General features: G+C 34.8%; 1 protein-coding gene across 8 annotated transcripts in view; it reads left to right on the top strand.

Moving 5' to 3' along the window:
- Positions 1–15,762, top strand: part of GOLGB1 (golgin B1) — a 76,120-nt gene that overhangs the window by 16,404 nt on the left and 43,954 nt on the right. For 5 of the 8 annotated variants that reach the window (XM_005201432.5, XM_059887928.1, XM_005201429.5 and 2 more), the window contains 5 exons: positions 2,067–2,192; positions 4,876–4,998; positions 6,105–6,218; positions 7,266–7,668; positions 8,715–8,830. In XM_005201432.5, the coding sequence (XP_005201489.2) occupies positions 2,067–2,192; positions 4,876–4,998; positions 6,105–6,218; positions 7,266–7,668; positions 8,715–8,830 (882 nt within the window). The remainder of the gene's footprint in view (positions 1–2,066; positions 2,193–4,875; positions 4,999–6,104; positions 6,219–7,265; positions 7,669–8,714; positions 8,831–15,762) is intronic. The other 3 variants (XM_059887930.1, XM_005201431.5, XM_024994656.2) reach the window with 2 other exon arrangements.

The following is a 15,762-nucleotide window of genomic DNA, read 5'->3' as shown; positions in this document are numbered from 1 at the left end:
TTCTTCTTTTTTTTTTTAATGATAACTTTGGATGGGATTTGACCTTGATCCTTTTTATGTTTCTTATTTTTGTGTGAAATTAATTTTCCTAAACTTATTGAAGGAGGCCTGATTCAGGAAAATGTTTTTTATTTAACAGACTTCTCTTTTTTGTTATTTTTGTGTTGTGTTCAAAGATAAGACAGGTGGATTTCTGAGGTTTCCTGGCCTTCCCCCTGCCCTTGTCTCTGATCTATACCAACATTGCTCGATAGTAATATAATGTGAGTCACATGCATAATTTTAAATTTTTTAGCAGCTATATTGCAAAAGATAAAGAAGAAACAGGTAAAATCAATTTTAACAATTATTTCATTTAGCCCAGTATATTAAAAATATACTTTTCAGATTAATATAAAAATTATTTTTATGTTAATTTACATTCTTTTTTCTGCACCAAGTCTTACATTTAGTATGTATTTTATATTTATATCTCAACTTGGATGCTAAATTTTCATTGGAAATACTTCATATGTGTTTAGATTTCATAAAATTTCCAGTTGAGAAAATAGACTCATGTACTTAAATTGTTCCATACTTATTTAGAAACTTCCCTGTCACTGAACTGAGGGCCAAACATCATTTTCCTTCAATATTTGCATCCATATTTAGAAACTGGCTAATTATTTAGGATAGTTAATTTGAAAAAAAATCAACTTTAAAGCAACATGTGTGAGAAATGAAAGCACATGTTCACAAAAGGACTTGTATATGCATGTGCATAGCAGCTTTACTTGTGAAACCAAAAGCTAGAAATAACTTATCTGTCAGCAGGAGAATATTTAAATACACAATGGGATGCTACTTAGAAATAAAAGGTATGATCTATGCATCAGTAGTGTATCTTTATTTTAAATTTAAAAGTATGTCTCTATTTTTGAACTAGAAAAATAATAAAAATAAATATATTTTAATTAAGTATATTATGGTTTAATCATAATTATTTACATAGATGTCAACTATTATTCATACTCTCTTCATTAAGTATTCAGGTAAGCACATCACATAGGTGTATAGGAAAAAAATCATTTAAATTGCATCAATCCATTGACACTGGCTGGATAGCTGATGTGTTGATTGTAACACTAGGAGCAGCGTGCACACTTATTACTTGCACAGCGGTTCAACAGTATGTTGCATGATGCAGCAGGTAAAGTGTAATCATACAAAGTATAATCATACAAAAACATAATTGTATTTAGTGGAAAATAATTTATTCTTAAATTAATTAAAATGAACTAATATTAATAATTTAATTTCTCACTTACATTGGGCATATTTCAAGCCCTTGATAGCCACATATGGCTAGTCGATGATGAATTGTATAGCACATGTGTAGCCCTTCTTGGGCTTCTATTTCTGTTATCCCTATTCTGCTTAATTTCTATTTCACACCTGGAAGTTTCTTCTTGGTGCAGTTTGTATTTTGGGTGGCCGTCCTAATGAGTTAGTTTTCAAACTTCAGGTGGGCCAGATTGTTCTGGCCTTTTTGTCCTTTTTACTGTGGACCCCTTTACTCGGCCAGAATCAGAGAATGGAAAAGCTTTGCCAACTCAAGCTGTTGTCCTAAGATTGGCCAACTGTGCTTCCCAGTAAGAATTTATTGACCATTTTGGGGTTTTCCTGTTCTCAAGGCAATCAGATGTTGCTCTGATGCTGCCTTCTGCTATTGCACAGACTCTGATACCAGAGTCTTTTGGTGGTTTGTCCCTACCTACATGTATTTTAACGTTTGTAGTACTGCCTTCCTAATTTTACTGTAAATATTGTCCATGGGTTTTCTAGTTGTACTGTCTGTTTCTGTGTGAGGAGTCAGAGAAATTGAAAAACTAAACCCTTGTTTTGGTTTCCCTCTGACAAGTAATTTTGGTAATTTTTTAAAAAACCACAGTTCATTCAATTCCCTTCAGTGTTAAATGGAAATTAGAAGGATATTGGTAGGTATTTAGGGCAAATGAAAAGGGAGGTCAGAGAATTAAGAGTGCCAGTTCTTTTGCTTAAATATTTGTTTCCTTCTATGTCTTCAGTCTGCTAAGAGTTCAACAGAGATGGAAGAATTTTTAATGATGAAGAAGCAGCTCCAAGAGAAGGAGGAACTCATTAGCACTTTGCAAACCCAGCTCAGCCAGACACAGGCAGAGCAAGCTGCTCAGGTAGGGTGGGAGGTACCTCAGATTCATTAGAGTAAAGAATCATGAAAGTTTAAAATTAGGGTGGGAGAGGGAGGGGGAATATTTATACTTGTATTGTTGTACAGCAGAAACAGAACATTGTAAAGCAATTTTCCTCCAATAAAAAATAAAAAAAAGAAAAAATAATGTAGCTCATGAAATATATGACTAAATGGGAAAAAAAAGCTCAAGATTATTACATAACAAATCAATTCAGTCTATTTTTAAAACTTTAGTAGTACAAGTATTGTAGCTAGAATGTTACAGTAGAAAGTAGAAGGGTGTGGTAGAAGAAGAAATTAGAAGTGTTATTACCTTGATGAATACACCATAGCCTAATTTATGGCTGTTTAGTTCTGTAGGCCCAGAAACTTGGTTTTAATAGTATACAAAGATTCAGTCTTTTAGAAAGGAATGAGCTTATGCTGAGTTCCAAAGAGACTGTTAGATAAACCAAAAGAAATACAAATGACTAAGTCCATTCTTCATAGTAAAATCTTAATGAGAATTTAAATTATAATCAAAGTATTATGTAATGAGAAGGTGGTACAAGTTATGTGGTTCGATGTTAAAAGGCGCCGGTACGTGACTTTCTTCTTTATAGTTGTTTCTGCTATAACCAGAAATTATTCTGCTACCAGGACCAGTAGTTATTTTCTGCTACTGTTTGAACTGCCATTCTCAATTCTTTCTATTTTTCTGAATTTCCCATTTGACCACTCACTCTTATATTTTTCCTTTGATAATGCTCGAATGACTCAAGAAACTTTTTTTTCCCCTCAAGTGCCCTTGCACAATAAGTGCGTTATCCACTGGGTGTTTGGTGTTTATTGATAACTTGTAGTATTAGTGGCACTGTCTATGGATGACCTGCTGCTGCTGCTAAGTCTCTTCAGTCGTGCCTGACTCTGTGTGACCCCATAGACGGCAGCCCACCAGGCTCCCCCGTCCCTGGGATTCTCCAGGCAAGAACACTGGAGTGGGTTGCCATTTCCTTCTCCATTGCATGAAAGTGAAAAGTGAAAGTGAAGTCGCTCAGTCGCGTCCGACTCGTAGCGACCCCATGGACTACAGCCTACCAGGCTCCTCCATCCATGGGATTTTCCAGGCAAGAGTACTGGAGTGGGGTGCCATTGCCTTCTCTGATGGATGACCTACTACTGTGTATAAATTTAAAATTGGATATTCTAAGATCTTAAGTTTTGTGTATTAGCTTTTATCATGTCCTTTTTTGTATACATTATATGATGTAGGATGGGGAAATACAGAATATTTTTACTGAGTGGCTTACTACATGGAAAGCCAAGGTGTATGGGTATACACACACACACACACACACACACACAAATGTATTAACTGATCCATCATAATATAAGCCATTCAGAATGTTCAGAGCAAGCAGCAATACAAAGTATTTTGTGAGGTGAAAGAGGTTACTGTGCATATGACAACCAAGGAATCTTACATGGAAGACTCAGGATTTAAGTAAAACAATGATGGATAGATAATATAGTTTCAACAGGGTGGGGAAAGGGTATTCCAATTGTGGGGAATGGTGTGAGCAAAGTCTCAGGAAAAAGAACATGGTACATTTATAGGAAAGGCTGTGTAGATATGTTTGGCTAATGAAGGACTCCAGTGCCTATATATTTGAAACACAGGATTTCAAATTTATAGTGACATCAAAATTCAGATAATGGTGGAAACCAACAAAATTCTGTAAAGCAATTATCCTTCAATTAAAAAATAAATAAATAAAAGATACAGTAGAGGAAAAAAAACATATGAAGATTTTTTTTCTTCCTGCCTTAGGAGAGCCAAGTTTGGTTCAAAGTGTCACAAATCGAACAGTCAACAGTAATTGAAGGACCAGTGCAAAATGGGCAAGTGAAGAGCTGGTTGACATGCTCAGCCACAGATCTTAAGGAAGTGAATAAGTGTGTGCGCACACACACAGACACAGACAAACACACACACAAAACCTAAGAATGAAACAAAAACACTGATACCGAGCAACTCACAACCAGTCAGTTTATTTCCATTTCATTCAGTCACAAATGAGGCTAATCTAAAATCCTGCAAGTAATGACAGTTGAAAATAGCTGTCTGGAGAGGCAGTGTGGATTGGATGGAAGTATACCAAGTTCTTCGGTAGAAGCAATTCTCTGAAAATAAGACCTGAAAGAAAAATTTGTATTTCCAGTTGTAGAGAATCTTGAATAGAAGATAACATTATTTTGAGGTTTATAGGGCATGAGAATTTCATTGAAAGTTTTTGACCCCAAGTGTGATATTCAATGAATTGTCTAGGGCTTAACAGGAATCTAACTTTGTATGTTTAATATTCTAACCTCCTTAGATCTTTTAAAAATGTACCTCTTGTATATTTAAACACTGTCTTAACCATGCAAATACAGTTTTTATTCAAAATTTATATTTAAGCTGACTTCTGAATTTAATGGCAGGCTTTCTCTCACATTTTGAAGTTACCGTCAGGCCTAGCTCTCTTCCAAAAATCTCATCCTTTGACATTCAAAATTTAATCTGAAATATCTATTGTCCTATCAGTTCTCAGTGTCTGTGTTTGGAGAATAGTCTGTGAGTTTTGTTTGTGTGATAATTCTGGGAGTGTAACTTGTATAGTTTCTCTGGTGTGTGTCTTCAGTTGAGTTCCATGCAGCAGGTGGTCCGAGAGAAAGATGCCCGCTTTGAGACTCAGGTTCGTCTTCATGAAGATGAGCTTCTTCAGTTAGTAACCCAGGCAGATGTGGAAACAGAGATGCAACAGGTGTGTTGCTAAAACCTAGTAGAATGTTGTTTTGGTTAACATTTAATTAAGTTATCACAGCCACTTTTCCATCCTTGCCCACTGCTCTTCACTTGGTGTGGGTTTGCTCATTAATTGCCTTCTTTTTGATATTCTTCTCTTCTGTTGCATATTAATTATTTATTTTCCTTTACCTTTTCTCTTACCCCTCTAATCAGATTGTCAGTACTCAAAAGCTGAGTTTAACTGGCAAATGTGTGTGGTAGTCAGAAATTGGTTTCTCTTCTGTTTGCTCATTGTAGCTACCTTTGTACATTAGAAACCTGATCCAAAGCTTCAAATCAATGAAGTCAGTTTTAAACTTTAGAAAATTTAAAGAAAAAAAAGGAGTGATTTTGAAACCATAAAGCCTTTTATTAAATTGTTCTTTTTTTAAAAAAAATCATTGAGTAAATTCTGAAAATTGGCTTCATTGTTTTTAAGTTTGTCATCTACTAACTCAAAAGTATTTGTTTCTGTTTAATGTGTAAGGCAGTGTAGTACTCAGAAGCACTCCAGTGGTATTCTTCATGGTCGATCCACTTAATTGATTTTGAGTGAAAACTTCTTCCGTGTTCTAGACAGTCCTTCAGAGTACATCACTAAATAAAGTTTCAGAATACAGCACTTTTTAAAGTTGATTATTAATATATACATGTATTATTGACTTATTCATTCAACAAATGTTTATCAAGTGCATGTCCCATGCATGAAACTAGAAGAGAAATGGTTCTTGCCTGTAGAAGATGTTCTCATAGGTGAGTAGGATATATGTGTACCTACATTATTTAGGTACAGGATCTTGATTATATAATTTAAAAGTGGATATGTGTAATAAATATCTAATTATTAAAAAGGCTCCCTAATTCGGGGACTTGCTTGTGTCAGTTTGGTTGTTGGTGCTCTGGAGAAGACATTTTGGAGATTCTTTGTTGCTGCTGGTTGGGGAGAATGGCAATGTCTGATTCTTTAACTTGTCATCCCTAACATCCAAAAATCTCAGGACACAAGTCTACCTGACATTTTGAAAGTAATCAGGTAATGATGCTCATGTGTTAGCACATTGTATCTGAATGTTTCCTTCTCAGAAATTAAGGGTGCTACAGAGGAAGCTTGAGGAGCATGAAGAAGCCTTGCTGGGCCGCACTCAGGTTGTGGACCTGCTGCAGCAGGAGCTGACCGCTGCTGAACAGAGAAACCAGGTACTGCCTTGTGATCTCTGTTGCCTGCCTCGGGAGCATTCATTTCCAATTGAGTTTGCCAGGGAGCAGGCATAAAATCCTGTTAGAAGCCTTCAGAGAATTAATGCCATTTATTCATTCTATCAACAAATTCCCTGTGCGTAATTGGTGGTGATACTATGATGAGCAAAATACTCAGCAAAATACAGTTCTTTCCCTCATGAAACTTATATTTTAAATTTTTTATTGTTGCTCTTTTCCTTTGTGATTTTAGGTCTAGGATCCTAGTTCCTTTAGAATGTATTGTTTTCCTTTGAAAGTCCATATTCTGTGCGTGTTCATCTGGGTCCTGCATGCTGCTGGAGAAAGTCATCTCCTTTCTTCTTTTCAACTCTCTTTGAGAACGACTGTCTTTGTTGCATAGAAACATGTTCTCGTATCTCCAGTCCTAACAACCCCTGACCTTGAGTCCCCTCCCTGGCTATCATCACACAATCTGGTTCAAATCCCAGTTGTGCTACTTATTAGATAGGTACTGTAGAAATATTTACATATGTGTGACTTTATGGTAAATTTCCCTTGTCTGTTTCTTTTAATACCTTGTAAGTATCTCTTTTGGCCTCTAATATTTTGTATTATACTGATCTGTTTAAGTGTGATGCTCCCACTAAACGCTGAGTTCCTTGAGAGCATGGACTGGATCCATTTATTCATTCATTTATTCAGTATTTATTGAGTACCAGGTACTTAGTATGCCATATATTATGCTAGGTGCTGGAGAACAATGATAAAACAGGCAAAGTCCATTCACTTATTGAACTAATTTTGTATTGGGAGATATGCATATGAAAAAATAATGACACTGTATATATATACATATATATACACACACACACACACACACACACACTATTGTCAAAAGTATCAAGAAGCAACAGAGGACTTTTATGCAATTGGAAGTTTGGTCCTGAGTGTCTAGGCCCAGGCTTCACCTAGAAAGGGCTCTTCACTATGCTTATTGAAATGCAAGAATGAATTTATGGTTCATGAGGCTTTTTTTTTCCTTAGATTCTCTGTCAGCAATTACAACAGATGGAAGCTGAGCTGAGCACTTTAAGGAACACTATAGAAACAGAAAGACAAGAGTCCAAGGTTCTGATGGAAAAGATGGAACTAGAAGTGGCAGAGAGAAAACTATCTTTCCATAACCTGCAGGAAGAAATGCATCATCTTCTGGAACAGCTTGAACAAGCAGGTCAAGCCCAGGCTGAACTGCAGTCCCGGCACAGTGCTTTGGAACAGAAGCATAATGCAGAAATGGAAGAGAAGACCTCTCACATTTTGAGCCTTCGAAAGTCTGAGCAAGAGCTGCAGTCTGCCTGTGATGCCCTCAAGGATCAAAATTCAAAACTTCTGCAAGACAAAAATGAACAGGCAGCTCATTCAGCCCAGGTCATTCAGCAGCTGGAAGGTCAGTATCTGAGTGCTTTTGAAGCCCACTTGTGTAGCACCTCAGTAGCTCCTACTTTAAAATTTCAGATATCTCTTAATGACATCATTTGCTTGTTAAACCAAGGAATCTATAGAAGGATTAAGAAAGGTGTCTCTTCTGAACCCTTTGTTGCATTTCTCCCATCTCTAACTGAAGTTATAACCTGACCTAATATAATTATCATTATAGTACTAAAAACTATTGATAGTAATGTGTCAAATTTTAAAATATGCTATGTGATGCATGACTGTGGTCTAAAGGGTTCATTAACTGAAATGAGTAGGATTTGAATTAGTTTGTGAAAAACTCAAGCCAAATCTAGTTGCAAAGGTAGGGAGACTAAATTATATGGAGTCAGCCTTACTTCTAAAGATGGATCTGAATGCTTTTCTTATAGGTGAAAATTTCTTTTTAAAGAAAATTTTTATCCTTTAAGGAGATTTAAGGAAAACTTATTTTTTAAATATGTTATTATTAAAGTATTAATAATACATGATTCTGATTTAGTTTAATTCTAATAGATTGGCATACAGGAAAGATTTTAGAAAACATTAAATTGAAGATCTGTGTTGAAGAAAGCTGAACATTAACCAAAAAGCCTTGCAGGGCATTATGTGGGGACAGTGTGTTACCTGAGCATGCTGTTCTCTTAACTGAACCATGCTGATGTTCAAAACTGTGCGATAGAATCTCAGTAGGATTTTTAATGCTTATGTGGAGACTAAAAAAAATAAAAAACATGTAGGGCATTTTCAAGGGAGAAAGGAAAAATGACTTTTTAAAAATATACCTAGACCTGTTTTATTTTGCCTATGAAGGAGGCTTACTGAGCTGTCCTTTGGTCCTTGAGAGTAATTAAACAGTTTATAAAAATGTTGTCACGTGAAATATGCTGGCATTATATTTTAATTAAGATAATTGAACCAGAATAAACAGCATATGGTCTACCCTTGGAAGACAATAACTCATTAAGTTTTGGATGTAAGCCAAAGATCATTTCAACCTACTGATTTTCTTTTCTGTAGATCAACTCCAGCAAAAATCTGAAGAAATTAACCAATTTCTAAATAAGCCAACGTTGCTAAAACATGAAATAGCATCTCAGACTTGTTCGCCAGATGTTTCTCATGAGGGCACACAGGTAATTACATGTGTATTTTTTATGAATAAGATCTGTTTGTCTTTGCTGTATGTGTACTTGGGTGTTCTAATAGAATTTATTCCAGAAAGCAGTATAAGCCTTCTGTCTTTTCTGCCTGATAAAATCCTTTTTTTTGGAGGTAATTCCATTTGAAAGGAATCCTGAAAAGTGTCCCAAAATGAATAATGAGGAAAAAATAGATAGTGAACACCATGACCTCAGAAGATTTTCTAATTTTAAAGTCTTAATATGTTGTATTAGAGATAAGTCATTAATTTTAATCTTATAATCAGTTTTCCCAGTCAGGAGTACAATTTTGCTTTTGGTAGGCTGAGATTTGATCAGTTTTTCAGTATACAATTTAGTCCAACCAAACTTAAGTCTTTGGTAAAAATCATAATGCTCACATTAATCAGCCAATGGTAAAAAGGTTAATTGCCTATTTAAACTGCCTTCTTTAAAAATCTCTGGGAAGCTATGTTTTAATTGCCAGAAGCTGCTTATTAAGCTTGAATATCAGAGCAAGGAAAGTTAGTTTGATGACTTAGTTAGCTAGTGTCAAGCTGGGATAACTAGCTTAATTCATCTCCATTATAAGATTATACCCTTCCAAACTGACAGATACAATGGTCAGCAGAGTACCGCAGTCCCTGGGCAGTACTTTACACTGACAAAAATGTTTGTTTCCTGGTTTTTGCCATCTAGGCTTTCCAGTCTCTTCTATTCTCCCATTCTCAACTTTTTGCTCTTATGTTTTGTTAAGACATTTTTCAGCAACTCTAAAACATTCAAAGAATTTTATAGTGAACACTTGCATACCTACCACATAGATTTTATCAATATTTACTATATTTGCATTTATTCATCTGCCAATTCATCTGAATTTTTTATGTTTCACAGTAAGTTGTAGACATTAGTATATTTTCCTCTAAATATTTCAGCACTGTGAGTAGATTTTAATATTTATGTATAGTTCTTTTTCTTTGAAGCATGATTTATAAAACACAAAATGTACAAGTATTAAATGTGCCATTCATTGAGTTCTTTCAAATGCATTACTCAAATCCCTATCAAGACATATCACCTTAAACAGTACCCTTTTGCAATCAACCCCATTACTCTCCTCCAGAGATGAACCAGTGTTCTGTTTTTTCACTTTAGATTAATTTTCCATGTTTTATAGCCTATTAATATAATCATATATTTGTATTCTTTTGTATAAAGCTTCTTTCACTCAGCATATTTTGAGATTCATTTATGTTATTGCATATATAATAATTGATTCTTTGCTGAGAAGTATTTCATTTTATGAACGTAGCATTTTCTTTTTGCATGATTGTGCTATAATTTCCTTTTGATAGATACTTGGCTTTGGCTGTTATGAATTAAGCTGCTGTAGACATTCTTGTACAAGTATTTGTGTGGACATATGTTTTCATTCATCTTCGTCAAGTGGTAGTTGAGGAATCTCTGGGCCATAGAGTAGGAATGCATTTAGCTTTATAGGGAAATGCTGGATCTTTTGCCAAAGTGATTATAATATTTATGTGTGTGCTCAGTTGTGTCCAACTCTGCGATCCCATGGACTGTAGCCTGCTCAGCTAGGCTCTTCTGTCCATGGGGTTTTTCCCAGCAAAAATGCTGGTGTGGTTTGCTGTTTCTTCTTCGAGGGAATCTTCCCAACCCAGGAATCGAACCCGTGTCTCCTGCATTGGCAGGTGAATTCTTTACCACTGAGAACCTTCTTGCCTAATATATATTAGAGTTCCAATGGCTCTACATCTTCTCTAAGATTTTGTATTGTCAATTTAAAAATTTTAGTCATTCTAATGGGTATGTATTGGTAGGTCGTTGGAATTTCAATTTGCTTTTCTCTGATGACAAATGATGTTGAACATGTTCTTCTGAGATTCTTGGACATTTGTATTTCTTGTTTTGGTGAAGTATCTTTTCAAGTTATTTCCTCATTTTGAAAATTGAGATTTTTTTTTTTACCTATTTGTCAAGTTGTAGTAATTCTTTATGCACCCTAAATGCCAATTTATTATCAGGCATGTTTGGTGAATATTTTCTCCCATGCTGTGGCTTGCTTTTTACTTGTTTTCTTCATGATGCCCTTTAATTAGCAGTCATTTGCAATTTTGATAAAGTCTATTATTTATCAGTTTTTTTTCTTCTGGTTATAATTTTCTATGTCCTGTCTGTGAAATCTTTGCTTAACTGTAAGTTATGAACATACTTATTTATGTCTGAACATACTCTCTTATATTTTCTTCCACAAGCCATATAGTTCTAGCTTTCAGAGTTAAGTCTCTGAACCTCAAATTTTGTATGTGGTGTAAGATAAAGAATCGAGGTTGATTTTTTTTCCTATATGGATATCCAGTTGTTTCAGCACCATTTCTTAGAAATACTTTACTTTCCCCATTAGATTGCTTTGGTAACTTTGTTGAAAGCAAATTTATGAGCTTTCTGTTCTATTGATCTGTCATTTCTTATGCCTGTATCACATTGTTTTCATTACTGTAATTTTGAATCAAGTAGTATAAATCCTCTGACTTTGTTCTTCTTTTTAAGATTGCTTTGATTATTCCAGGTGCTTTACATTTCCACAGAAATTGTACAGTCAACTTTCTCAAATTCTATTTGAAAAAAAACTGGATGGGATTTTGAATTAGCATTGTGTCAAATCTATAAATCAGTTTAGAGAGAACTGACATCTTAATACTACTGAACTTTTCAATCCAGGAGTATAGTATCTCTCTTCACTTACTAAGATCTTTATTTTTTTTAATTTAAATTTTATTTTTAATTGTTGAATATTTACAATGTTGTGATTGTTTTTGCCATTCAGCAACATTAATCAGCCATAGGTATACATCTGTTCCCTCCCTTTTGTAGCCCTCTCCCACCTTTCTGCCCTTCCCACCCCTCTAGGTTTTCACAGAACACCGGCTTTGGGTTCCCTGCATCATACAGCAAACTCCCACTGGCTGCTTTACATATGGTGATGTGTATGTTTCAGTGCCATTCTCTCAAATCATGCCGCCCTCTCCTTCCTCCACTGTGTCCAAAAGTCTGTTCTAGATGTGTGTGTCTCCTTTGCTGCCCTGCAAGTAGGCTTATTAGTACTGTCCTTCTAGATTCTATATATTTGCGTTAATATACAGTATTTGTCTTTTTCTTTGACTTACTACACTCTTTATAATAGGCTGTAGGTTCATCCACCTCATTAGAACTGACTCAAACATGTTCCTTTTTATAGCAGACTAATAATATTCCATTGTGTATATGTACCACAACTTCCTTATCCATTCATCTGTCTATGGACATCCAGGTTGCTTTCATGTCCTAGCTATTGTAACTAGTACTGCTATGAACATAGGGGTATGTGTCTTTTTCAGTTATGGTTTCCTCAGAATATAATCTCAGTCATGGGACTGCTGGGTCATCTGGTAGTTTTACTCCTAGTTTTTTAAGGACTCTCCATACGGTTCTCCATAGTGGCTATATCAATTTGCATTCCCACAAACAGTGTAAGTGGGTTCCCTTCTCTCTGCACCCTCTCCAGCATTTATTGTTTGTAGACTTTGATGATTGCCATTCTGACCACTGTGAGATGATACCTCATTGTAGTTTTGATTTGCATTTCTCTAATAATGTATGCTATCGAGCATCTTTAATGTCTCTCAGCACTGGTTTGGAGGAGTTATGCATGTTTTAGAATTTATTCTGAAATAGTTCATATTTTTTAATGGTGTTGTAGATGAAATTTATTCTCTTTTCATTTTCCAATTGTTTGTTGCTTGTATGTAAGTATACAATTGAATTTTGCTTATGTGAACTTGATATTTATTGTATTAGTTCTGGACTCTGTAGATTCCTTAGGATTTCCTGCATAAACAGTCATGTCATCTGCAAATTAAGACAAGTTTACCCCTTTCTAATCTTTATGCCTTTATTTCTTTTTCATTCAATGGCTAGGACATTCACAACATTGTTTAATAAAAGTGGTAATATTGGGCCTTCTGGCATTTTTCCTGATCTTAGGGGAAAGTATCCCATATCTTACCATCAGCTGTGGTGCTAGCCTTAAGTCTTCCATGAATGTTCTTTATCAGATTGAGGTTGTTCCCCTCAATTCCTAGTTTGGTAAAAATTGATATTAGATTTTGCCAAATGCCTTATCTGCATTTATTGAAATGACCACATGGGTTTTCTTCTTTATTCTGTTAATGTAGTATAGTACTTTAATTTTTGAATATTAAACCAACCTAGTATTGTTAGGATAAACCTGACTTGGTCATAAAATATTACACTTTTTATTTATTACTGAATTTGATTTAATACTATTTTGTGGAGCATTTTTCTATATGTACTTATAAAGGGTTTTAGTCATGAAGGTTTTCCTCTGTTTTGTAGTGCTTTGTCAGATTTTGGTATTAGAGTTAATATGGCATCAAAAACACAGGTTGGCAAATGTTCCCTTCTATTTTCTGGGAGTTTTTGTAAAATGGGTATTATTTCTCAAGAGTTTGAAAGAATTCACCATGGAAACCATCTGGGTCTGGAATTGACAATGAATTTCTTCTGCAGATATGAGACTAATAAGATTTTCTTTTTCATCTTGTACCAGTTGGATTTTTGTTTTGTTTTTATCTATTTCATTGAAAATGTCAAATTTTTGTTATAATGTTGGTTGCAGTATTCTCTTTTTATCTTTTTAATGCTTGTATACCCTCTGTAGTGATACCCACCTCTACCCCAATCCCTATTACTGTTTTTTTAGATTAAGATATAATTAACATATAACATTGTAGAAATTTAAGGTATCCAACTTGTTGATTTGATACATGTATATCTTTCAACAGAGTTACCACCATAGCATTAGTGAATACCTCCACCATGATACATAATTATCAGTTCTTTTCTGTGGTGAGAACATTTAAGATCTAGTCTCTTAGCAACTTTGAAATGTGTAACACATTATTGTTAATTATAATCAGAATGCTGGGCATTAGATCTTCGAAACTTGTTCATCTTCTAACTGCAAATTTCTACTGTTTGATTTGTGCTTCATTTTCTTGATCAGACTAAACTAGAAATTGACTTTTTAAAACAATATTGTCAAAGAACCAACTTTTTTTTTTTTTTCCAAAGAACCAACTTTTAACCTTGTTATGTTTCTTTGTTACTGGTCTGTTTTCACTTTTATTGTTTTTTGATCCTTGGTATTTCTTTCTGTTTATTTGGTTTTACTTTTCTTTTTCTACCTTCTTAATGTATAACTTTATATCAAACACTTCAGATCTTTTCTCATTTAAACATTTAAAGGATACAGTTCCCTTTTAAGCACATGGTTTGATATGTTGTGTTTGTATCATTCAGTTTTTGAAGCATTTTCGAATTCTCCTTGTGATTTCATCTTTGATCATGGATTATTTAGAAGTGTGTTGTTTAATTATCCAGATATTTGGTTTTATTTATAGATGTCTTATTGTTATTATTATTGCTTTCTAATTTAATTTCATTATGATCAGATAACATGTTCTATATTATTTCAGTTCTTTGAAATTTATAGAGACTTGTTTTCTGACACTGCTTATGGTCTGTCTTGGTGAATATAGCTTGTGTGTGTTTGTATGTGTTCCAAGTCACTTCAGTCATGTCTGACTCTGCGATCCCATAGACTGCAGCCTGCCAGGCTCCTCTGTTCATGGGATTTTCCAGGCAAGAACACTGGAGTGGGTTGTCATTCCCTTCTGGGGATCTTCTCAACCCAAAGATTGATGCTGAGTCTCCTGCATTGCAGGCAGATTCTTTACCATCAGAGCTACCAGGGAAGCTATACAATATAATATTGTATAAACATCATTTAAATCATAGTATTATTTAGGTTATCTTTGTTTTGACTGATTTTTGTCTAGTTGTTAAAACTAGACTAATTTTTTTAACATTTGACAAAATTTAATATCTGTTCTGAATAAGTTCTTAACAAATTAAACATAGACAAATGTATCTCAATGTAATAAAGGCCATATATGACAAGTCCAGAGCTAACAATCAGGTTCAATGGTGAAAGGCTGAAAGATTTTCCTCTTAGATCAGAAACAAGACAAAGGTGCCTACTCTTACCACTACTCTTCAACATAGTAATTCAACATAGTAATGGAAGTCCTTGGAAGATCTGGAATGGCCAAGGATTCCAGAGAAAGAACAAAGAAGGAGGCATAAAATTCTGGAGTTCTTTTCAATTCTGTGTTTCAGAGATTTGGAGAGGGAATGAATGATGGAGATGGCTATTTTCTCTGCAAAGTCTGGAGCCTACTATGGGGAAAACTACCTGGAGGCTTTTTCAACTCAATTCTGGAGCCAGGAGTAGGATGACTTGAGTTGGCTGACAAAGTCACATGCCCTTCTCTTGTGGCTTGGCTGGTATTTTGATTTCTATTTCTTGATTGAAATGATTGTATTTCTTCAGAAGAAATGGTTATTTCTTCTTGTATACAGAAGGTTATGAGATTCCTTAAGTTCGAGAGATCGGAAATCCAAAATCAGTTTCACTGGCCAGAAATCACAATGTCGGTTGGGCTGCAAAGGAGGCTTTAGGGAAGAATTAATGTACTTACTTTTTCCAGTGACTAGGGCTGTATTTCTTACATCCCATGGTTTCTGGTTGTTCTTCCATCTTTAACACCAGAAGTCTAGCATCTCATCTCAGTTATCAGGTTACCTTCCAACCCTCTCATCCTCAGCATATAATATATTGTTAAGTTTTGCTTTTTTGCTTCTTCCCATAAGCTTTGCTTTGTCATTGGAGTGTTGAGTTGATTCAGTATAATTACTGATATGAATGATTTGTCTTTCATTTATGCCATCTTGGGCTTTTTTTTCCTTCTGTTTTCTATTCCTGTCTTCTTCTATTTGATAAA

The sequence above is a fragment of the Bos taurus genome, chromosome 1, assembly GCF_002263795.3.
Source record: "Bos taurus isolate L1 Dominette 01449 registration number 42190680 breed Hereford chromosome 1, ARS-UCD2.0, whole genome shotgun sequence".
Lineage (NCBI taxonomy): Eukaryota > Metazoa > Chordata > Mammalia > Artiodactyla > Bovidae > Bos > Bos taurus.
The sequence above is the reverse complement of the archived record's forward strand: the minus strand, read 5'-3'. Positions and strand labels throughout refer to the sequence as shown.